We start from the raw sequence: 25,073 nt of genomic DNA on the forward strand, positions 1-25,073 counted from the left end.
AGAATATGCATTGAGGTACTTTCAGTCTTTCACAGAGTAGTCCTTTTTTTGCATTACAGTATTCTTTCTACAAAGGAAACACGTCAGTAATTACACTGCTGATTTGAACTTCTTAAAACTTTATTCTACGGGTATATTTTGCCCCTAATCTCAGTGGAAGGAAAAGGCATTTCTGTGTAGCTGTGCTGTCTTGAAACTCTCCCCTTGCTTTACTTTTCACCTTTTCCCAATCCTAAGCAAATGTCAGAAGTCTGTGATATTTGCTTTCTGCAAACACGGAGTACAGTAGCAAGTTCAGTTCATCAAAACTCAGCGTTCTACAGTGAAGAGCTCACAACGATGATGAGAAATAATGAAATTTGTACCTTAAAACACACCAAAGTACAAAGTTTTATTTCCTCCATGCACCACTTTCACGGGATAAGCACCTGCTGCTTCTCTGCAGCCGTGTGTCGGGAGCGCGGGCGTGCTGCGGTTGCTGGTGTGCTTGGCTGGGTGCCGGGGAAGGCAGGAACAAGGAAGTGACTAAAGGAAATGAATAGCCAGCATTTGTGCAACACGCTCCGGTGGAGTTTCCGGCACCCCTTGTTTCCCAGGATAACAGCGGAAGGCACGGCTGCTTCATGCTATGCAACACGCCTGAAAATGGGTGGCTAGGATTTGTTTTGTCCCCCCGAGCATGCCCTCTTGTCCCTTAAAAGAAACTGCAATTTTTCTTTTGTGAGTACCCCCAAATAATACACAGATTGTGCCCAAATTCAGGTGAGGGCTGGAGTACTGCCAGGGTGATGCAGCCATTAAGCCGAGTTGAATTCGTTTGTAATTTAGATCTGCTAGTCTCTTTCTTTGAAGACCTGAACTAGTTTACCGCAGACTGAGGTCTCTACTTGTGCAGCCAGTGCTCACAGATGGGAAGGGCTCAGGGTGGCCCAAAGCATCTGTCCAGAACAGAAGGACCTGAACTTGTGGCCCCTGTCACCAGTGTAACCCCAGTTGGGGTTTTTTTTCCTACTGAATCATAAAGGGCTGAAACCCTTGTTCCCCCCCAATCCGCACCTTGGACAGGGCTGAAAAGCCTGCTGCTAGAATAGACAGCTGATGTATTTGCCCTTCTCCAGGGGTAACAGTGCAAAACACTCTTCAATAGCTTCATCTGCTGTTAGCAAAAGCAAACTTGAACACCCAGAAGAAAGGAGGACCTCCATGCCCCAGTGCATCAGCTGGTGCAGTATGTGCCACAAACAACTCCTTGGGCCTTTCCACAGGGCCCTGCTTGTCTGAAAAATGTGGGATTTTATTCTTACAACCGATTTCAATAACGTTTATTGCCAACCTCAACTACCCCTTCATCAGCTGCCCATTTACTATTTTGTAAGTTCACAAGTACAGCCTATTTAATAAATGTTTAACTGCTCTGAAAGACCTAAATGGGGCCTACAAGAAAGTTGAAGAGCAGCTTTTTTTTTTTTTTTTTACAAGGGCATGTAGTGACAGGACATGGGGAATGGCTTTAAACTGAGAGGGGAGATTAGATATTAAGTTCTTTACCGTGAGGCACTGGCACAGGTTGCCCAGAGAAGCTGTGGCTGCCCCATCCCTGGCAGTGTTTAAGGCCAGGCTGGATGGGGCTTTGAGCAACCTGGTCTAGTGGAAGGTGTCCCTGCCCATGACAGGGGGGTTGGAACTGAATAATCTTAAGGTCCTTTCCAACCCAAACCATTCAGTGATTCTATGAACTGAAAATGAACTCAAATGCAGCATTAAGTGAAAAAGTTGACTCTGCTCTTGCAACCACAGTGAATTTTTGGTCTGGCAACTGCAGAACTCCCCCTAGGGCCAGAGAAGCTGCTCAGACACTTTCAAATAGTGCTTTCCCAAATGGCTTGTTACCGTTTACTGAGTAACTAATACACCATTCATCCCTTAAGAATTGCACTGAGCCATCATAAACATTACTAAAGTCGTAAGTTATTATAGCAACTGTAATTTCACTGCTGAACAGTCTACTAGATTAAAGGTTGGAGTCTGCCAGTACTTTATAGTATTTTTGATTCTAAGAACAGAATAGGCACATCATTAAATAATTAACTGAGTTTTGGAATATCCAGGTTTATTCCCTGCTTTTAACACATAAAATACCATTTAGGAACTCTTCAAAAGTCATATAAAACTCTCACATTCAGAATGGCCAAAGGAATATATAGGTTAGTAACCTGTGTAAAAGTTATTACCAGTGAATAAATAAAGCTGGTGCAGTTGGCAAGGAAGCACCACGGATTACATGGATGAAGGTCAAGCGCATCCGCTCTGGCACCCAAGCACGCAGGAAGATGGGCAACATAGTTGATAGTTACTATAAAATTTTAAAAGGGCAGCAATTTGCAGCCTTGTGCAGTGCAAGTTCTGAGTTACACCCCTGCTAGGCTTTAACAAGCGTGGCTGTGTGGGGTGGAGGTGTTTGGTACCTGAATGAATCCAATAAGTACTGTTAATGTCAGCTTCAGAGAGGCAATTTATTCCAGTTAGAAACCTATGCCAGAGCAAAACTTTTCACTGACTCTACCCAAATCACCACAGCAGGCTTTATCAGAAGTTAAAACAGTTTTGTTCTAAAGCTCAGTAAAAGCCACCATATGTAGATGGCTCCTTTTATTGTGTTAAGCAGTGGAGAAGTAACAGATCTCCGCTGATCCAAACTGGACCAAATAGAAGGAGTGATGGTGACAAGGCACACCGTATAATGCACCTGAGCTGCATTTAGATTTTGGCAGAAAAAGGAGGCTTTTGGTCAGAGGCATTAAGGCCTGAAAGATCAGTAGTTCAGGTCCACTGCAGTACCCTTAAAGCGTGACTGCAGTGGGATTTACTCTAAGAGACATGACTGCAGCAAAACTTAGTAGGGCATAATTACACCTCTGACTTCACAACTAAATATCTTCTAGTAACATGGCTTTAGGAACCTCATATACAGTAATATGTCAGTTTCCTACAGGACACATGTAGTCTACAGTACCACGCCAGTAACAAAATGAAGGTAAACTGCATTCAGTTCAAAAAGAAAACAAAATAATTAAAAAGTGCATTTGGTTCAAACATCACTACTGAAAAAACTTCGTTTTTAGGTTACATGCAGCGAAAATGTGCTTCTTCCTTGGGGTTGTGATATACTGCATGTTTCCATTTGATGATGTGGTTTTCAAAAAGAGGTCACAGGTGAAAAGATGACCGTGTCTGGAATCTGGTGATACGGAAAGCTGAGTGAAAAAGAAAAACAAAGTTAATTGTTTCCATCCTACAGTAAATTAATCACGTTTCATATTTCAATCTAATTTTTATACAGTTTTCATAAAAATAATATTAGCATTTAAAAAAGGACATAACTAGGAAGATAAATAGAAATTGTTCTAATGATTTAACTTACTTAGAAGTAGAAATGGCAACATATGCTTCCTGATGAGCTTTACTCTGAGACACCAAGCTGCAGAGCTTGTTCTTCCCCTTCAGAGGCTACTCTAGGAAAATACTGCCCATTTACCTCAACTTTGTATCATGTATCTTTTCACTCTTTCTCCTTCTTCATCTACTTTCAACCACTTCTCCTTTGCCTAAACCCTGCCTCTGTATTTTACACATTTCAAGTATGTCAGCTACTGGGATCCCATCCTCATGTAACTCATTGAAAAAGCAGAACTGAATTATGAAGGAATAAGCTAGACAGTCTCTTTCAGCTTTCTTTCTAAGTCTCCAGACTAACATCTCGTATGTACAAGGTTCCCAAGATAGTTACACATCTTCATTGTCTGATGCAGTACACAGAATAAAACAGAGCTATGAAAGTGCACCTCAAACTGTGCATCTCCACAGCAACACCAGTTGCTTTAGGTTATTTTCCTTAAATGAAGAAGGGACCTTGACTTAAGAATATTCATCCAAAATACTCATTAAAACCAGAATGTAACTGATTTTTTTTACCACAACAGGGAATGGTAATATTCCTTCCAACTTGCATTGCTTTAGCAAGAAAGAAATGAAGCTTATTACATCCTGTTTGACCAATGATATAAATGCACTAATGACAAAGCATTTCATCTCTCTCTGTTTCATGACACAGCTTCAAAACAGTAATGTTCTCAAATCCTTAGTTACAATACCAATTTTGCCTTCCTCTCGAAGTAACTCCTGTTTTCTCCCTGAGTGAACCAACTAAATCTGAATCATTCTGAGTATCTGAATTGCAAGTTTGAATGTGATTTCTCCCTTACCATGTATTTTAGGAGCAGGTTACAAGCATCATTCTCAGTGACCAGTGTGTTGGTACTTCCATATACATGCTGATCTTCCTTTGTCATCAGAGCATCCCGACTACTTTTTATATATTGCTGCTATCTCTCAACCAACAAATAATTTGTCCTGAAGTCCAGCTCATGAAACGAATAACCTTGTATTTCAGCATCCCCCATATTATGTTGCTCTCCATTTGGTACATTATATTGTACCTCTTCTGAAGCTGTCAGACACGTTTCAAAGAGCAAAAAGCAACTCCACATCCAAACAATTATACTGGGACCAAACAATTACATTAGGACACTTGCTAGAACAGCGGACTAGAACAGCAGAGAGGAACACGTGAAACACACTCTGTGGTTCTTTGAAGCGCTCACTTTCAGAGCAATACTTACCTTGGTCTGGATCAGTGCTTTGCAGTCATTAATACTGAATCCATCAAATCTGAAGTCCTCAGTATCTTTAGCATTTGATTCCTCAAAAATATCCTGGCTCTCTGAAAAGTCCTAATAAAACATAATTTACATTTTCTTTATGAATTCCTATCTAATCTCAAAGCACGTAACCTAAAGAGAAGTTCCCCTCAAACTAAGAGTAACCACTAAATTTTACCTTTTGAAGCTGTGTTTGATTTATCATGTGCCCTTCTTGCATTAAAACAATTTTATGCCAGAATAAGTTCTACACACATGAATTTAATTGACTTAAATTAATAAAAAAGCCATTTCCAAATAAAATTAGCCTTAAACTACTCCAGAAAATAGCTGAGAAATACATCTTCATCAGTATTGTTAAAAGCAATACGATTTTCCTGTACCAGAAAAGAAGTAATGACCTCAGTTTAAGCTGCCTGGGCATTAATTTAATGCCAGTGTATCTATGGGAAAGAAAGAGCAGGGGAGTTTAACTACGTTGGAGAAATGTCTCCCATTCTCTCCTGCTAAGCGACAGTTCAAAAAAAGTGACTTTCAAGTGCAGAATAGATTCTACACCTTCAGCACTGTCATTCTCTTTACATACAACTTGCATGAAAGATCAAGTACGTCCATAAAAATCATAATTTAATGCAGGACTCCTGACCCATGCTTCAGCAATCAAATTATCAATTGCGACAGTTACTTCCATATATGACTAATTCATCCCAACTAAATAACCAGGTTGAATACCAAGCCATGCATGATACCTCGATCTTCTCAAAAAAAAGGAGATTAAACAGAAACATTTCTTTTTGAGATATTTTCAGTACTGTTGGTCTGGTCTCGATTCACTTTAAAACAGACCCTTCCCTCAAGCCTTGCAAAAACAGACAGAATAATCTGAGGAAAAGGGAAGTGAACACTTTCAGTTCATATACAGTAAAAACATCCAGTAATTACTTTAATGCCCTCTCTGATTCAAACCTGATTTTCACTTACTGGAAAGATATTAGAGGCTAACAATTTTCTTATCCTCTGAGCAAAAAAGAAAACATCACACACATATCTGAAAGCTAATTCTACATCTATACTAAAGCTGAACATACCAGCCAGCAACAGGGCACTACATAGTGGAGACTTCAATGGAAAGATGATAAAAATTTGATCCTGCATGACTTCACAGTTCCTTACACATAATGATGAACAAACACTAGACTATCACTTTAAAAGGCTCTCCCTAAAAAAACTTGCAACCCAGATCTAGTTTCTTATGCATCTGTCCCCATGCATAACTTACAGAAAATAAGATTCATAACAAAGTGTTTATGCTGGCATCCTGGCAAACCATTGTTCAATTACCTTTTGATTTGCATCTATTCCAAGAACACTCAAGAGGTTTTCTTGGTAATGAGATTTACTCCAGGGACGTCTTAAACTGGGAGCATTATAAAAGTCTCTAAGTGTTCTCCATATGTTTCCAGAGTCAGTGCTAGGAAAGAAAACACCATTTGAGGTTGTAAGGTGTACAAAGTTTCCAGTGAACATACATAACTTCATTATTTGCACTACATACAGCCATACTAGCTTACCTTGATCTAAAAACCAACTTCTCTTAAAACTCATTCTACATCCATTCAAATTATCTACCCAATGCACTAACAAGCTTTTGTGACAATTAAGGGAAACTGTAAGTCAACATAACTGTACATTTGCGCTTCTCAGATAAGAAGTTCACTAGGAGCATATTTAAGAGATTGTTACATGCCAACAGCTTGCATTATGCAGTTTCTTCTGTGACGTGTGGGTAGGGTTCAGCCCTATTATTTCTGCACTTTGCATCTTCTGTCTCTCAAAACTTCCTCTTTCCTACTAGTCACGCCCCCCCCCCCCCCCCCCCCCAATGTGGCAGCCCAGTGCTCTGGTGGGTGACCTGCATCTGCCCTGGACATGCAGGTACTACAAAACAAGCCAAAGGCACATGCTACTGAAACAGGAAGAATTAGAGTTCCCACTACACAGTACTTTGGATTCCTATATTGCATTCATCCCATATAAATCCAGTTGCTTTTTGCTTAGGACAGGATGCAGTTATGACTAATCTTCATTATTCACCACAGCAGACCAAGGCTTTTGTATCTGTAGCTGGTACTCTGCTATAATACTGCAGTCCTTTTTCATAGGAACGTAGACTGGTTTGGGTTGGAAGGACCTTAAAGATCATCCAGTTCCAAACCCTGCCATGGGCAGGGACACCTTCCACTAGACCAGGTTGCTCAAAGCCCCGTGAAACCCGGCCATGAACACTGCCAGTGATGGAGCATCCATAGCTTCTCTGGGCAACTTATGCCAGTGCCTCACCACCCTCACAGGGAAGAATTTCTTTGTAATAACTAAATCTACCGTCTTTCAGCTTAAAGCCATTCCCTCTTGTACTATCATTACATGCCCTTGTAAGTTCAGCTTTCTCGTAGCCCTGCTGTAGGTACTGGAAGGCTGCTCTAAGGTCTCCCCAGAGGCCTTTTACATACATACATTTCTCCACAAGTCTGAGGCTAATTAAAAAATAACACATATATAAGAGACTTGCCAAAAGGATGCCCACATTAAATGTTTTAACTACATTTCTTGTGATTCTTACGACATTTCTAAAGTATAGTTTGACCCAGCTTTCTAGATACAAAACCTCATATGTACACAGAAATAACTATAATACTGTTCAGCAATTATAATACTGCTCCGAAGCTACTGATCCTCCAAAAAGATATAACAAATCTAAAAGGATTCCAGCAGTCTTACGAGAAAGCTAAGTTAATGGTACTAACATAACCCAAGGAAAGAAGCCAGATGCACCACAGATTCTGAAGCACATCTGGTTAAATACAAGAAGCTACCACCAGGGAAAACTGGGCAGGCTATACAAAAAACCAAGCAAGCGGGTTTTCAGTAGAAGCAGCAGCAATGCTCCTGCCTCAGATGATGGAGAAGTAAGTCAGATGTGTGGTAAAGAAAGGACAAGCAAACAGGAAGGACAGGTTGCCTGTTGGGTGTTCTGGCATTCCAGAGGCTTAGTCATAAGAAGGCACATCACAAACAGGAAAAACACTAAGCAGAAATTGTTAATTTCTGATACATTCCCTTCCCTGTTTTCCAATGGCTAAACCACAATCCTTTTCCTTTAAAAATACAATACAAAACTGGCAAGATCTATCTGCTGAAGAGCATAGTGATTAAAAAGATTTTTAAGTTCACCTGCAAGTCCCACTGATATTTGAAGTACGAAATAGACAGTGTAATTGCTGAGGAACTTTGTAAGTAATATTTTTTTAACTGTTGATCTAAGCTCATTACCAAAGTTGATCCTTTGTAAGTTCAGGAATCCCAACATCTTCATTATTTGTATCAAGTACTTGATCTAAGCTTCTTATGCTCTCGCTGGACTGTGATACAAAGACTTCTGGAAAGCTCAACTTAAACATATCCTCATAGCTCTGGCTTGCCTAGAAAAAACAGAGTTTTATTAAGTATGTTACACAGGCCACCCGCACAGTTCGTGAAGGACTTTGTCCAAAGGCTACAATGTTTCTAGAGATTGTATTATTGTTCTTAAATTTTGCATTGCTATTAATGGCACAAAAAGAATTAGCCCATAGGTCATTGGTTTGAGTATTTACCTCTAATTAGAATTAGAGGAGGAGAAGCATGAGTCCAAGAGTTTCTAATGAACCCTGCTCTCCAGCTTCCAAGCTCCTAAGTTGTGCATTGGTTTGCCTATTGGCACTTCAGACTCCTTCTTCTGCTCAGCTAATTCAGTCCAGGTCAAAACTGATGTGTACATAAATTCAAAAGTTTGTTTTTACTAACTTTGTATTCGAACACACCTAATTCAGTCAAATGTAACATATTACTAAGTGCCATAGTTACCAATGTGTAAGTCTGCATAGAGGCTGGGGAGGGTATGTCTCTGCACACTTGCATTTGCACCAAACTTTTTCCAGCCTATGCTAAAAATCAGAGACAGAGTTATATATTTTTTCCTCCTCCAGCAGTCATGTAGGTTTGGAGGACCGAACATAGTCACATGAGTGATCCAAACAGGCCTATGGTAAGTAACAGGGTTATCTGAAATGTAAGAAATACATATACTAGGAAAAATGTGCATAATCTACATCCTATCCTAAAGGAATGTTGTCATGCCATCTGGTCCAGAATGGCACATTTGTCCTTCTATTCCTTCAAAGAAGTAATTAGTGCCATTTTCTGAATCGAATTAATTGGCTTCAACATCCTGCAGAGGGACTGCAATCCAAGAGCAGCAACGCTATGTGAAGACTAGAGAATAAAACCTGTCAGTTTGTTTTCTTTATCTAGCAATCAACAATTAAAACTGAAAAACATAAGTATGGATGCTCCATATTTTGACAATTTCATTTAATTGTAACTCAAACAGCAGAAATAAGTGGAGATATATCCACCGGTTCATTATACTGAACTCAAACAAGTGCAGTAAATACTGAGAGGGTATTGATTTAATCTACTGATAAGGGGTCAAAATCAACAGAGCTGGTAGAAGGCTTTTGTACTTCTGAGCATGCTTCTAGAAATAAAATCGGTGCCCCACACTACTCCCTGCTCAAGTAAGGCCTGGCTAAACTGCCTACCCTGATGGGCAACTGCTGGGTTATTCAAAGACTTGGGTAAAAATCCTCTGAATCTTGCCCCAAATGTCGTAATACTTTAAACTGATTTATAAATTATTTCAGTAGACTTAACTTGTATCAGGGGTACTATATGGCGGAGAAAGATGTATTGACAAGCAGAATTCTGTGAAGCACACTTGCTAAAGCGTACATGGAGAGTCATAGTAAAGAAAAAAACAACTTCCAAGTAGGTACCAAAACCTGAATGGGTTTGGAGCTAAGGACAAATCAGGCAGCTGCTCTTGGCTTTGGTGTGTGTGTGAAATTACAGCCACAGAAGTGTGAACTGAGGGAAGCACAGGTCTGCTTCATTTGTAATGTCTTCGTAGAGCCTGTAATGCTACTCTGACATGCATACAAATCACTGGCTTACAGTTTAGCCAAGCCAGATAAAATACACAAGTTTCTTATTACCTTTATTACTTTCTACTTCAGCAGGTGTTTCTGAAACAAAATTTGGGTATATTTCCATCTACCTTGTAGCTTTAATTATAAAAACAGGAATGCACAAATTTGACAATGGTGCTTTTTGACTAAATCCTCTATATCCTATTATATCAGAATACTCCAGGGCTTACGGAAGTGCACTCTCACAAAGGCCAGTATTTAAAGAACACATGAAAAATCCTTTAAGTTATTTGACCATGTAGGCAAAATATGCAGCTACTGCTAGGAAATTAGTGGTTGTTTTCATCTTAAAACACATGGTTCTGGTCCACACTGACATTTAATTAACTAAATCATTACATATTGAAGGTCAGACCTCTGACCTCAAATTATCTCTAGGGGTCTCTTCCAACCTATCTGGACTTTTTTCTATTGATCATACAGAAAACAGAGCCCTAACCCTAAGAGTTTACGGCCTCAAATAAACAACACAGAAAGCACAGGAATGAAGGACAAGCTACACTTACATCCTACACCCAAAGAAATCTCCAACAGCTCTGCAGATATTTTTCCACCCTGAGACAAGAAAAGCCAACTTGAAACTCTAGGCACTGTTAACTTACTTAGCTTATACTGGGCATTTCCTTTTGCCTTTAATAAATACAAACATAAATCAAAGGCTTCCGGAAAGAAAGCAATTCTATTTCAGCTCTAGTTGTTACATACTCTCTCTTTCCAACATAAGACTTCTTGTCACCAGTTTCCAGCATTACAAATAATTTAAATTCTCTGTTTGTGCAATCCCATAACCAGGTACCTTGTGATCTCCACTCTGCCAGTGCTGGACAGCTTATCCCATGTGAGTCTTTGTGCTTTGCCTATTAACACCTCTGCCACAGGTAAAGCTCCCAAGCAAGAACAAGACAGCCCTTCCCCAGAAAACTCTCAGTTCCATACACATACTAAAACTCATCTTGCAGACTACAAGTAGTAAGCTATTATTGCTTCTCATGAACCCCATGGAAGCCTTAAGTCATTGCTCTTTTTCAAACGTTTTAGTTTAGGGTAAAAGTAGAAGGAGGGTGTTTTGGTTTGTATATTTGTGTTTTCCTTTTGTTATTTTGTTTGGCTTTGGTGATGCATGCTTGGCAAACAGGGAAACACATCAATTGCAACAAGGTACAACCCTTAACCTTAACCTTTTAACCCTTAACCTGAACCTGTTAACCCTTAACCTGAACCTTTTTTTTTTTGTGACAAGGACACATTATAGTATTTATTCAGATTATTAGTTCTAACATTGTATGAGAGAATGTAACATCCTATGCTAAAAAAAAGGGGGGAAAAAGAAAGAATTATACTAAATTACTTCTGTTCACCATTTTGTCATTAACTTCCACCTGCAATCAGTCTAAAATTCCAGAAAGACCACTAGATTATTCTGGCAGTATATTAAGTAACAGAAGTTATTGTTTTTGCCAGTTTCTAACTCAGTGTTATGTTGCTTTATTTCAATCAGCTTGCAAGCAAGTCATACACTTTTTGACCTTCCTTTTTTGTCACTGATTTTTTGTTTCCTACACTCATTCTAATCTAGCTTTTACATTGTATGAGCTTCAGGGCAAGGTTCATTGTTTCTATGTGCTTACTTCTTCCTAGTGCCTAGAAGCAAAGTAGTACATTACATTCTTTAAAGCTCTCCAGCAGGATAAGTTAAGTATTTGTCAAACACTATAAAGAAGTTGCTTTTCTTCCACCTGAGTTAGCTGCAAAGTACTTTGACAGTTTCTCTCCCTGTGCAACATGATTCTTTACAGAGGAGACATTCAGATACAAATCTTGAGATGTACAAAGCAGTAACACAAACATTTCTGTTCTTTGGTTTACTGTTAACACATACCTCATTTAGAAAGCTTGAAGCCTCCTGTATCACACTGTGTAGAGATGGCTCAGAACAAAAGGGCTCAGCATCAGTGCTACAATGTCCACTGCTTAAGTCTCTATCAACTCCAAAAGTTTCTGTTGACTTCACCAAAACTTCAAGATTTTGACTGAATCTCTCTGACTCACCCAAGGACTCCTCAAAGCCTTCAAAATCACCCCAGGAACCACTGGGTTCTGAGGTACTGGAACTGCTTTCAGAAAACCCCTCACAACTTCTCTCTTTGCTATTCACTACAGGGAGGCTTTTCTGCATGACTTCAAGATTAGGACTTTCTTCGTTAATTGTCCTTCCATTCAAGTTATAGTCACTTTCATCCAGAGATGTACCACCTACTTCAACTGCCAGGTCCTTTAGAGACATTTGGTGCGATGTGTCTGTATCAGTAAGACTTTGTCCTAGTGACAGGTTCTGCATTTTTAAGAAAAATCAGTTTGTTGAAATCTGCACTGCAAAAAAAAAAAAAAAAAAAGGCTCCTGAAGTGCAGTTGCATTAGAAATATGAGTATTTCCAAAACAGAATCAAATTCCCCATTTCACCCCAAAGAACAATAACACTGCGAAATCAAAACAGGATGTCCTTCAGCCTCTCCTCCAGTAATCAGCATGTGCATGTTATTCAGTCTCATTTTCTATGTAGGTTATTAGCCTGCAAAGAAAGAATTATAAATAAATACTTCTGTGATAAGGGCTGTGTCGGAATAAAGAAAGATAGCTGATAAGGAAGGAGAAAGAATGCTCAGGTTAAAATAAACACATTCCAGTATTACACAACTGAAAACTGCTGTAGGCAAAATGATTTCAAATTCACACCGAGCTATCTGCCCGCACCACAAGCAAGCAGTGGAATTAGTGAACAGTATTCAGCAAACCCTTAGCAGAAGTTGTTGGATATTAATTGAGTACTGATTGAGTATACAGGAAGCAAACACGAATAATTAGAGGCAGTATCTGACAGTTCCTAAATGTTTTCTGTAACTATTACTTTTTACTGTAACTATTTCATCCATATCATGCATACTCGAGCAGCGCTCTTTTTGCCTGCCAGGGCTTTTCCTGTCTGAGCGATTACCAAAGAGGTGAACGAGACTTGCAGCGACACGGGCACTGGCTGTTCAATCCTGTGAAAAACATAGCGCTGCAACTACTTGAGCACTGAAGATAGCTTTGAAAAGTTCAGTTTGACATCTGTAAATCATACACTCGACACTGCATTTATCATACGCGATTAATCACGTCTCCTCGAGCACTTTAGGGACCGAGAAGCTGTTCGGGGGAAGGGTTCGGAGCTTCACTAAAACCGCTTCGGAAAGACCGTCTGTCACTAGGCGCTCTGTGTTCAACAGACCGAGTTAATCTGGGGGTTTTCTCCCCAAAGCTCACCTCGAGGGTGGCTCAGGGCCGGCCGAGCACACCCCGGCGTCCGGATGGACCCGAGCCCACCCTGCCGCGACGCGCAGGGCTTTGGAGGGGTCCGGGCTCGGAACGAACGCGGCCGAGCCCGCACCCGAGGGAAGAGGCTCCTCCACCCGGGCTTCCCACCGCCCGGGCGGAGCCCAGGCACGGCGGGCCCCACGGCGCCCGGGCGGTGTGAGGGGGAGGCTGAACGGCCGCCGGGGCACCCGCGGAGCCGGAGCTCCGGAGCTGCGGAGCTGCGGGGCCGCTGGGCCGCGCCGCCGCCTGTGAGGAAGCCGCCTTACCGCCGATCCCGCGCCGCGCCGCGCAGGTGCGGGCCTAGGTGTGCCGGGCAGGGCGGCGGGGCCGCGACCGGCCGCGGCGGGGCGGAGCGGGGCGGAGCAGCGCCCCCGGGCCCTGCGGGCGGGCAGAGCGGACAGCTCCCCCCGCGGGGCCGGGCCCCCCGGGCATGCTCGGCCTCCGCCCTCACGGCGAGCAGCCAGGGGCCGCGCGGCCGCAGCCCTTCCTCAGCGTTCCCGCAGCCCCGTCCGGCTCCGGCCCCGGCGGAGGCCCCGTTGTCCCCCCGCTGTCTGTTTTGACAAGTACTTCCCCGGCTCCCCGGGCTTGTCCCTGGGCCTCGGTCATGGCGGTTGTCACCGGCACCTCCCGTGGGTTAAAACTGCCCCGTTGCCTTCAGCCGCAAGTCAGCAGCCACCCTCCAGGGAGAGCCTGACTGTAAACCCCTGATGTGAAAAGTACTCACGGTGTTCCAGCTGCATCTTTCCAGCCTCGGGTGGCATAGCCCAGGGCGAAGCGTCCCTGCCCTTGGCAGAGTGGATGGAACGAGATGAACTGAACGTCCTTTCCTACCCAAACCATTCTATGATTCTATTGCTACAAAATTCAAGGGTACGGACTTAAAAAGGGTAACAATCAATCCACCAGTAACATAACCTCGTGGTACAATGGTAGGAACACGCCACCACCAGCTGCTCAGGATCTCCTCTTCCTCTCTTCCTCCTTTTGCTCCCCAAGGTGTTTGGCTGCTCCTCCTCCCTCTCTGCTGAGGCACTTGTAGCAGGTAAATGCAGAAGCTGTGTGTCCGGTCGCTGTGTTGGGGTCACCCCGCAGCCGGGGGTGACCATCGCTTCCAGCCCGCCTCTTGAGGAGCAGAGGTGTGGGCTGGAGGTGGCTCGCCCGAGGCTGGCTGCTTCTGCACCTGGGGGCAGGGCGAAAGAGGTCAAAGAAACGTCCTCAGCCTCCTTGTCCTCAGGGCTCGGTTAAACGTCCGGATAGCCCCAGGCAACCGCGACACTTGTAAAAGCAAGGGAAAAGGTTTTCTGGAGCAAGGCCCGAAGTAAAAAGCTTTTTCTATTCGTTACAGGGTACGTTTTCCAGCCCAGGCACAGATACATGCACCCCCACATATCTAACTCTCATTCCGGGCTGTAGTGCTTTATCTGAAGGCAAGAGGCTAAATTTAGGAGCAATACCCAGGGGCAGAGCCAAAGAAACTTCACTGGCAAGTTTCTGACAGATTTTTACAACTCGTTTTCATTCTCTTTGGAGCAGTTTCTTACCCTCCAAGGCCATCCTGTGGCAGCCTGCGGCTCTGAGGGTGTCCGACCAGCTCAGCGGGACTGTGATTCAGCCCCAAAGCATCTGACACTTGTTGAGGTAGCGTCATCACTCTACAGTAAGCTGGCGCTGCGGGGGCCTCAGGGGTTTCAGCTCTCTTTTCAACTGTGAAGGGAGCTCAGCATTGTTTCAGCTACCGACATTGTTTTACATTTTCACCTTTGTCTTCTCAAAGGAAAAGGCTACAGACTGCGCAAAGGCTGAGATGCAGCTCTCCAGACCAAGCTTTATATCCTGTGAGGAAAGGTTGTGCGGGTTTTACAAACCTGTCTCTGTCCTGCCAAGTTCAAACTGTCTTTGCAGTAACGCAAGCAGAGTGATGGGAAAGCAGAGAGCATCAGAAACTGCCGAAGGCTTTAGAAACCACAGTGCGGGAAAACGAAACTGTAGTGCATTCTTCCCGGGGTAACATCAGTAACTTTATTAAGGACTTGCCACATAATGGTGTTTATTTCTCTCTCCAGCACACCCTATAACCCACGTTAGGAAAACCAAGTTGCTAACCCTGAGTCCATGCTGAGGAGGCAAGTGGCTGTGAGATGTACCTACTGCTGCTTCCACTCTAAGACAAACGTAGCTGCAGCCCCTCAGAACCAGTTCCAGAAGAATATGCACTGGTGCGTTTTGTGCAGGTTTTCAAATCAGAAGGAGTCAGCATGAGATACAGCCCCCCTGTAAAATGGGTCTCATCTGCCCTCCTCTGAATTCATTTCTCGTGACTCAGACCAGGTGAGTGTGAGTGTGACAGCTACTGCTGGGATCCCTAACTCCTGTTTTAAATGACACCCTGCCATAGACCGAGTTAAAGTGAAATGCGTGATCGCAGTTGGATTAAGGATTTTTGCCTCTGAAATATATTGGGGGAAAAAAAAAAAGTTACCTGTTTGGGGCCATCCCCAATGTCTTTACAATTTTGTTTGATACATACCAGGCCTTAGGATTTACCCCATTAATTACAGCATTAAAACAATATTTTTTTTATAAATCATGACTTTTATTTTCCTAAAATAACCCAGTCTTTATTTTAAAGGTAAATATGCTAAAAGCTTCAAATATGGATTATAAACGTATGCATCTACTAGAACACAACCTCACTAATCAAAAATTCACCAACATAAGCAACTGAATTGATTGAACACTCATCTGCAGCTGCTATTACTCCTGCCACCATTCCGACAGGAAAGTTACTTGAGTTGAGTGATTTACTCTTTTTTTTTTTTTTCATTTTGTCCTTTGTAAGAATTCCAATTTGCAATGAAAATATTCAACAGGATAACTGAGAAGTATTTACTCTCAGAGCAAATCAGCACCACACTGCTGTAATATGAATTATACGTTTGTGAAAGATCTGGTCCTCAATTACGGAATTCTGTGGTTCCCCTGTAAATAATACGGATGGCTTTTTATTTCCTTCATTTGCTTTCTTGGAAAAAAAATTATAAACAAGCAGTACCTTTCTATACAAAATTTTTAGGTTGTTTTTCAATTGAAACATTAAGCAAGATTAACTTGCTATTTAAATGAAACATTTTCTTTGATTCATATTAAATATTTGGGTGCCTTTTCTTGTAAAAATAATGAATTACATTTAGCTAAACTGGCTTAAGATACTACTTAGAAAGTGAGACTAAACATGTTTTCAGAGTCGATAAATAAATGATTTTGATTGACTCAAAGTGACTTTTCATTAGATGAGCTGTCTTCTAAGTGGATGATTAATAACTTTTTCTCACCATGAGTATCCAGATTTTAGAAGTGCAGGACATCAGCAATATTTTCATTTCCACAGTAACAGTTCTCAGCTTTTTTAAAAAAACCCAGTGCAGATATTGGGTTTAGCACTGATTTCAGTGATACCTACAGCTTAAATTTGAAAATGTCATTGATTATTCCATTAAACTCCCTCCTGGAAACACAGTGGTTTTCACCATACCTTCCAGCTTTCCTTTGCTGTTGGTACGGACTTTGAAAGAAAGGTCAGTAAAATCAATCATCTTTTCCCTGAGTTAGATACGAGAACAGCAGCACTTCAGGGCAAACTTTTGTTCCCCCCGGTACATGTCAGCTGTGGATTTCCAGGACCCCCTGTGAAATATTGCTCTGTGTGCTAACGCAGTGTGATGGGAATCACTCGCGTTAATGAGTCACTTGCAACAGCTGGGAGTGCCTGGGATGAAAGACGAACCAGAATCTTCCCAACAGCAGATGGCAGCTCTCCCTTGTCTCTTCCGTGCACACAATATTGTCAGTTCTCTTGAGCAGGGGAGTGATTCAGCCCTTCTACACACTACATTAAAAAGGTGTCGAACCACCTGCTCTATGACCTGACCACAGAAAAGACATTTCACATGACCCCTATACTGATGGGCTGTCAGTGTAGAAAGACCTACCCATAAAAAGGCAATATCCTTTGCAAGGAGGCATAAGATATACTTTAGGTGCCTTTCTTTTTTCTCTCAGGTGTGGAATTTAAGGAAGCCGTAATCCACCTCTCAAAAAAGCTAACGTGCAAGAGGTGCATGTGCCCATGGCTCATTTGAGGTTGAGGTTGTTCAGAGAGTTGGGGCTGTTCAACCTGGAGAAGAGAAGACTTGGAGAAATCTTATAGCAGCTTCCAGTACCCAAAGGGGCCTACAATAAATCTGTGGAGGGACTTCCCACAAGGGCATGTGGTGACAGGACAAGGGGGAATGGCTTTAAACTGACAGAGGGGAGATTTAGTTTAGACATTAGGAAGAAATTCTTCATTATTAGGGTGATGAGGCACTGGCACAGGGTGCCCAGAGAAGCTGTGGCTGCCCAATCCCTGGCAGCGTTCAAAGCGATGGTTGGATGGGGCTTTGAGCAACCTGGTCTAGTGGAACGTGACGGGCTTGGAACTAGACGACCTTTGAGGTCCCTTCCAACGCAGACTGTTCTATGATTCTGTGATTCAGTGGCTACATTTAGCAGTTTTTTATAGCCCGGTAGTGTGGTTTTGAGGCAAATCTCATGTTTGCTTCTATGACTAGCCTGGCTCTCAGGGTGATTTTGAGGAGCACAAACGAGGTGTCTTCTGGGGAAAGGCAGTGAAATGCCATTCCACTCTGGCACTTCATGGAAACATCATCTTCTAAATCCATATATGGGCTGCACTACTTTTCAGATCCTCCAGCATGTTACATAGCACATGAGCTTAAAAAAGACTCTCAAACTACTCAGAGCTTCCACAAGATCCTGAAATTTTTCTTGTGCTAAATGCAAAGGGCCAAGTGCCATAAGCACCTTCCTATTTGCCAGGTTCTGCCAGCATTCAACTCTTCACCACCACTCCATCATCCAGAGACACTTCTAGTTTGAAATAATTTCCTGTCTTTAGCTGCTCTCCCTTCTGTTATACTCTCACTTGCTGAACACCTCATTTCTATTATCAGATCTCTTTCTTACTGTTCATTTGCCAACTGTTCATTCCTCTGCCTTTAGCCTCCCAAAAACTGAGAGAGTTGTAACCTGGGCCCCTTGTGGAAGTGGTAGTGCTTGTTATTCTGTGAGAAGAACATGAGAGGCAGACAGGAAAGACAAAGGTTTCCTGGGTAGCAAGAGTAATTTGCTGGCAGAAGCAGGAGGTTACTAATGTCACAACTGCTCTTGGTATGAGAGCACTGGCAAGCAGTGGTCCACAGATTTCAGGAGAATAAAGGTCATCCTCTTGAAGTCCCATTACACTTCACCTAGAGCATGGCAGACATATATCTCTTACATGAGTACAACATGCCAGCAGCTGCTCACATGGGCTCTCTCATCATGGTAGAGAACCTGGAGAAATGACAGTGCTTTGACATGGCTCCATGGTTCCTATTCTTGTATCCCAAAAAAGATCCCTTCAAGGTATCATAAGGTACCTTTTTTACCTCCTCCGCACCATAGCTGGCATCAACACCCCCTATGCATACTCTTGTTTCCAGCACAATACTGCTTTTCTGTAAGTGGAATTACAGCTTTGTGCTCAGGTCTGCAGGGAAGTGATAAATACCACCAGGCTGCACAGAAGAGCTGGCATACCTCTAAAAGCATACACAGGGGTTATGAGCTGCAGGAGAAATCATTCACACAGCAGCTACCTGAAACTATAAACAATGATAGGAAACTGCCTGCCCAGTCCTGACTCAGTATGAATGACTTTGCCTCAAAGCTGTGCAACAACCGCAGTAATGAATGTGTAAAAAAATTGGAAGAACAGCTCCTTCATTCATTCAGCAGGTCTGACAGCTATTCCAGATGACAGACTTCTACTTGGAAACACAGGCTCTGGAGGGGTGTCATGGCCCCACAACATTGTCTCCCTCCAGAGCCACCCAGTTGCTGCACACACATCCTGCAGGTGGGCCTGTGGCAGGAGCTGGAGAAGGAGGGAGTTCAACACCTTCCAGTAACTGACATGTGAGTCCAGACCTTGGAGAGACCGTCTTGCACCAAATTATTTGCTACTGTAGGCATAACCAATGGCCATATGAAGATTTTCCTTCTCATGATCCATCTGGCCAAGGAAAGGATCCTCAGGGGAGACAATTACACATCTGTTGGTCTCTGAAACCTGAAACTCCCGATTCTCTTGCTGCTCTTTTCTTCTCCTACTTAGATCTCTCTTTGCCCTGAGTGTAGTCAGAGCAGGTCTCCTTAAGGTACCCCTTCTGAACACAGGTGAAAGTGGGCCCTGAGCTCCCTGGACCTTCTAAAGCTTGTAGAAAGATGCAACATATCTTACAACTTGAAAAAGGCAGTTGTGTGTGTGGTACCATAGCTGAATTGTATTTGGTGCTTCACAGTCATCTACTTATACATGCTCCTTGCTCTATTATCACTTCCCATTAAGCTACTGTTCTGTGTTGCTTTTTCTGGCAATCATTCAAAATCATCATTTACATGTTTTGAATATAAGTCCAACAGTTCCTGCTGCTCACATGGGTTTTTCAGATACGTAGACTTTAATTTACTGAAACCATGCCTTGTAATTTTTGCCAATCCCCTGCACGCACTGTAAACTGAGTTGCGATAGCTGCAGTTTGCAGCTCACTAATCCTCTAGTTTAATGCCTGATTAGGTCCTAAATCCATCATTGTTAGTGAGATGTGGGTGTGCAGAGGGTAGGAAGATTTTGTCCTCTAGGCTGAGAGCTAATCTGCTAGAGGTACACCCAACTGGTGCTGTACGAGTCTATTAATTAGCTTGCCCGGAAATTTTGGCAGTGCTGTTCAGTGGGAGGTCAGACACTCCACTCGAAGTGTTGTGCTTCATTTTTAAGTCACAGCACTTGAGACTTAACAAACCTCTAGGAAAAAAAAAAAAAAATAAATCATGGGCATAAAAATATTTTTAAAACCTCAAGTCCTGTCTTCAAGCAGCATTGGAAAGAACACTGAATCATAGTAATTAGCACTTTTGTAGCTCCTGAGTTACAAGGATCTTGCTTCTTCATTCTCCAAGTGAGCTTCGCAAAGGCTCCAGCGTACGTAGAGCAGTGGTCACCACTGCATTTTGCAAGGGGGAATCATCAGCACTTCGTCCTGCACCATGGAAACAGAATTAAAGATAAAGTTATCTTCCTCCAAAAGAAGATACCAAGGCCCAGTTAGATGTTTTCATCTCCCAAGCCCCCTGAAATTAAATTAATGATCAGTAAAGATGTCATTCTACTGCTTAAATTGTAGCACTGCAGTATTAATGAAAAATACATGCCATTCTTGCAAGAAAATAAAAAGTCATTAAATGGCAAAAAGGCAGAATTCGTGTGTTTTCAGTATGTGTGCAAGGGACTTATCTGCCTTTCCTGCTGGAAGGTGCCATGGCAGAGCGTTATGACTGTGTTACAGACAACAGGCAAGGGCTCAGCTATCGAATAAAATAGGTGACAGTTTCTGAAGCTGAAGTAAATGACAAACTGAACTTCAAACCCTTGTCGTGCCCAAAGCACCAGGACAGGCTCTCAGCGCAAGGGTCTGAGGGAACAAGCCCTTCTCTCCCACCTTCACTGCAAACATCCTACATGTGCTCTCAGCTTGTTCCTTCTCATCACAGCTAAAAATACAGTGTGTACCACACTGACAAATGTTTTAGAAGTGTAGATATGGCATATAGATTGCATTTAAGCCTTATTCAACCACCTCCTTGAACCATATATCCAGATGCTCTTCGCAGCATGCAGTTAATAAGAAGGCAGGCCTTAACCTCAATTTCCATTCTAGTGGAAGCTGTCCCTGCCCCTGGCAGGGAAGTTGAAACTAGATGACCTTTAAGGTCTCTTCAAATACAAGCCATTCTATGATTCTAGAATTCTATGATTTTGCCTGTATTGCAAGTGGCAAACAAAATACAACTAAATGGATTACAACACAGCCATTCTTTTTTACATGAGAAAACTGTTTAAACCCACAAGTTAGAGCTAACAGTCAGGAGCTGGATGGCAAAGGAGGCTGCTCTCCAGCTCCATGTCACACCATAAATCTAAGGCTGGACAATTTACAGAAAAGATCAAAAGAGGGCAGGCGAGAGCATGCAACCAATTCCTCCTTCGCTAACGCCGCTGAAGCGGAAAAAGGGCAGCATGTGTTTTATTTAGTGGTTTATACTGCTCCATTGCTAAGGTTGCATTTCTGAGAGCAAAACAAATCAGCTGTAAAAGCAGCGAACCTCTGCTGTGACAACTGGGTCTGGCCTGGAAATTCAAAGTTTGGGTCTAGATGCAAACTCTCCTACAAATGCTCAGGGACTTGTATTTTTAAGATTCAGATTTTATTCATTTCTATTTATGGTAAAAACCAAAACAAAACAGAAAAAGCTTAGCATGCATCTATTAGCAGCTGGCCTAGGCTTCCTAAGCTATTGTAAATGAGGTTAGCAGGGCTCTGCAGAATACTATCATAAGGTTGCAATCAGTGATAAGAATTATGCCACACACATTTTACATTAAAAGGAACAGTTGCAGTGAAAGGCTTTTCAATGGCCATCACATCAAAGCATGGAGTTTGTGTAAATTAATAATACAGCAAAATATAAACTTCAGCTGCACAGACACACTGATGGCTTACTTTTCTAAAAGGTCTTGTTGAGAAGTACGGCCACACCTTATATTAATTTTCCATTTTAAATATTATATAAAAGGGCACTACTTTATTATTAGCTTGAATACAGACATGCTTTATAGAGGTATGAATGTGTTAGGGAAAAACGAGTTATATGGATACAAACATGTCAAAGAAAGGCATTTTGTTAACCAAATCCCTCTTTAAAAGTAAATTTATTGAGCTGTTAGATTTTGTAAAATACTCATTTACTAGTCTGTTTATTCACTGGTTGCTCTCCACTTACAAGCTACTGAAGCTTTATAGGATATTTAGGAGCAAAACCTTGCAGAATAAGGTGACTTGAAAACTTCAGAGTTTTGAGCTTATAGCTAACACATGGATGTTGTTCTCCCTGCAGTTAATGAGACAGCTTCATTAACTGTAATTAAAGATTGCCCATCAGAAGACTGGGTCCTCTCTTTTGAAATAATGACACCAAGGTTTCTATATTTGAATCAGTTCATATGGCAAAAATATTCTGAATACAAAGAGGACTAAACTGAATATAGTGGGGTAAATTTACTGTATTAGGTCTTTGCCTTGTTTAATTTTTAATGTATTAATTTTGCATTTCTATAGAATATAGTAGAATATTAGTAGAATAACTGAGCTAAATTTAGTTCCATTTAATGCAAGCCCCACCAAGTAAGTAAGAGCCATGTATGTATTTGACAGCATATTCATGAAGGGCTGCAACAGCACAAAGCACTTTCTTGCAGTGAGTCCCGAAAGGTGGTTTGGAAGTCACTGACATCAGGTCTCAAAAGCATGCAGTCAACACATCTGGATCAGCACATTATGATAGCATTTGCTGAAGGGGTCCTTCGGAGCCACAGTCAGGTTCAAGCTGCTATTTTCCAGGCAGAAGCCTCATGGAGGACAGCAATATAATCTTCCTAAGCAAGCCATCAGTTGAGGCTGCTGGTGTATTGTGTGTGTGTTACAGTACCCTGCTTACCCTGCTCCCCCAAAGGGGTAAATTATGCCTAGGAAGTCTCACTGCAGAACTGCTGAGTATTTGAAAAGCCATTAGTGAAGTGGGAAGAGAAAAGCACCAAAGCAGAGCCTATGATAATAGGAAAAAGCAGCCAAGGTGGTTCCACAGGTTGAAAATGATCTTCAGGCACAGTGCTGACAAGGGAAATACCAGCTTAGCCAGAGAGCCACTGCAGTGGCAGCTCTCTGACTGGCAGTGGCTGCAGCTGAGCCATTGCTAAGTTCCAACAGCTCTTGGGCTGCACTATGGCTTCACCATGAACACTTTGTATCATGGCCATGGAAGCAGATAGCCAGGATGAGTGCTGCTCCTCTTGCAGCAGGCATGAGGAACAGGCCCTCTCAACACCACACTGTGCACCCAAATGATTGGTTGAGCTCCTGTCCACTCTGCTCTGTAAGTCTCAGGATGTTTGCTGGCAAAGGTGACATTCATGTTGCCCACTCTTGGTAGTGATCAGGCATGATGAGAAGTTCAGGCTCAGATCTGTTTTCAGCTAGCAATGCAGGTGAGAGAGGCTAACCTGCTTGTCCTATAAGCCACATTCCTAGATTTGCCAGCCTCATTGCACAGGCATCCAAAGTGCTGGGAGAACTCCTGCAGCCATCCCTCCATCCTACTGACAAACTGAACAAGGCTTCAGCTGGTACTGGGCAGCATGATTACTTCAGTCTGAACATGCATATTCAATCTGTTCCCCAAGCCTTGCCCTGTGTCCCTCGTGTTGGTGTACACTCAGGTGGGCTGATAGAGGTTCTTTCTTCTCTCACACGTGGGCATGAGGACAAAAATATGATTGCCTGTCACTTGCTCCCCTTCTCAAGCTCAACTGTCCATGACAGAGTAGTTCAGACAAAGGACTAAATTGATGATTTGTACCTCATTCCCCAAATAGCACTCTGAAATTCAAAGCAGTCTATTAAGAAAGTTACCTGGTCTATCATGGTTTTGCTATTAATTTTACACTTTAGGTATATCTCAAAACAAACAAACAAACAAAAAAAAAAAAAACCACCAAAAAACCCAACCCTGCAGTCTTAGCGAATTTGGCTTCTTTTACTCCAAAGATTTCAGTATTCAGTCAACCAGATCAAATCACTGATTTCAAATGTCTGATCTGCAGCACAGAGTCTTGAATCAATTCCAGCTAGCAGAAATGTGTGTGTGCAGAAGTGCTGCCTGGCTGTAGCACCATACCCCTTTCCATCTCTGTGCTTTTCCCAGGATCTAAGGAGACTTCTTCAACAAGATACAGAGTCTGTGATTTTACAGCACTGCTTCCTAGAGATCAGTTTGCTTGCTCTGCCCTGAAGTCTCTAAGAAGCAAAACTCAGCCAGAAACCTGAGAACAGTGTGTCTGACTGGAGCACACTTGTTCTATGAGGAGGAACCTGGGGATACAATTTCCCTAAGTTTTCTTCATGAATGGGCAGTTACCTTCCCAGCTGTTGGCTTCACTAGAATAAACTTCTGGCTTCACATGAATAAACCCAAAGTGTAACTGGCTGCTGCTATTGCAATTTAAAGCAATTTCAGCCACCATGCTGATCATGCTGCACAGCATCGTTTTTTCTTAGAGCTCCTCCCTGAGCAAGGGGATCGTGATGGCTGAAGGAGCTTCCTGCATGGCTGAAGGAGCTTCCTCTGTTCAGCAGAGCCTGGGATCTGACCCTATAAGCATTTCCTACGAAGTTAACACGTGTGTTTTGTTCCTTGCGTGAAGCAGATGGGAAGCACACAAGAGACTGTTATCAGGGTTGTGGCACCTTAATAGCTTTTTATGTTTGTGCACAACTTTCCCATAACAATGAGTTGCCAAGGTTCACCTGCTGATCCCAGTCGCAAGCACTGTGTTTATAACAAATATATCTGTGGTTATGGAGCTCTTCCCTAGGGTCTCAGCTGCTGGTTCAGAGGGAGAAGCCTGTCTGTGTGTTTCACTAACAACTGTTCCTTCGTTTGCTCAGATTCTCTACAAACTTTATCACAATTTTGAAATAAATAAGATCAGTAGATCTACCAAGTTCATACTAAATGATTCTTCCCTTTTCTTAAATAGCAAGTTACCCTAATATCATATATGAAATCATTGTATACGATAAACTCACAGCCAGCTTTGGTTGTTCCAATTGATTCAACAGTTTTCCCCAATTAATGACAATAATTTTTATGTAATATAAAAATTAATCAGATGTTTTCATAGATTTGCAAGGTGAA

General features: G+C 42.3%; 1 protein-coding gene across 5 annotated transcripts; it reads right to left on the reverse strand.

Annotated features, from left to right (window-relative positions):
- Nucleotides 1-2,089: 2,089 nt before the first annotated feature.
- CLBA1 (clathrin binding box of aftiphilin containing 1) lies at nt 2,090-14,403 on the reverse strand. 5 transcript variants are annotated; one of them, XM_065685343.1, is made up of 6 exons: nt 13,885-14,403; nt 11,685-12,375; nt 8,049-8,197; nt 6,060-6,189; nt 4,680-4,790; nt 2,090-3,254 (listed from the first exon to the last, which is right to left on the reverse strand). In XM_065685343.1, the coding sequence occupies exons 2-6, from the start codon at nt 12,141-12,143 to the stop codon at nt 3,099-3,101; spliced, it is 1,005 nt and encodes a 334-aa protein (XP_065541415.1). In that variant the 5' UTR covers nt 12,144-12,375; nt 13,885-14,403; the 3' UTR covers nt 2,090-3,098. The 5 variants fall into 5 exon arrangements, with proteins under 5 accessions (XP_065541415.1, XP_065541416.1, XP_065541418.1 ...); XM_065685344.1 differs by lacking the exon at nt 13,885-14,403 and adding an exon at nt 13,427-13,509; XM_065685346.1 differs by lacking the exon at nt 13,885-14,403 and adding an exon at nt 13,427-13,504 and having other exon boundaries at nt 11,685-12,170.
- Between the last annotated feature and the right edge of the window lie 10,670 nt (nt 14,404-25,073).

The sequence above is a fragment of the Lathamus discolor genome, chromosome 6, assembly GCF_037157495.1.
Source record: "Lathamus discolor isolate bLatDis1 chromosome 6, bLatDis1.hap1, whole genome shotgun sequence".
Lineage (NCBI taxonomy): Eukaryota > Metazoa > Chordata > Aves > Psittaciformes > Psittacidae > Lathamus > Lathamus discolor.

What these genes read in the sequence shown, in the direction of transcription:
- CLBA1 (XM_065685343.1), bottom strand. Translation starts at nt 12,143, where the DNA reads ATGCAGAACCTGTCACTAGGACAAAGTCTTACTGATACAGACACATCG. An exon ending in CTTCAAGCTTTCTAAATGAG is followed by an intron (nt 8,198 to 11,684) that starts GTATGTGTTAAC and finishes TGTTTTTTCTAG; the next exon opens with GCAAGCCAGAGCTATGAGGA. An exon ending in AAGCACTGATCCAGACCAAG is followed by an intron (nt 3,255 to 4,679) that starts GTAAGTATTGCT and finishes TTTTTCACTCAG; the next exon opens with CTTTCCGTATCACCAGATTC.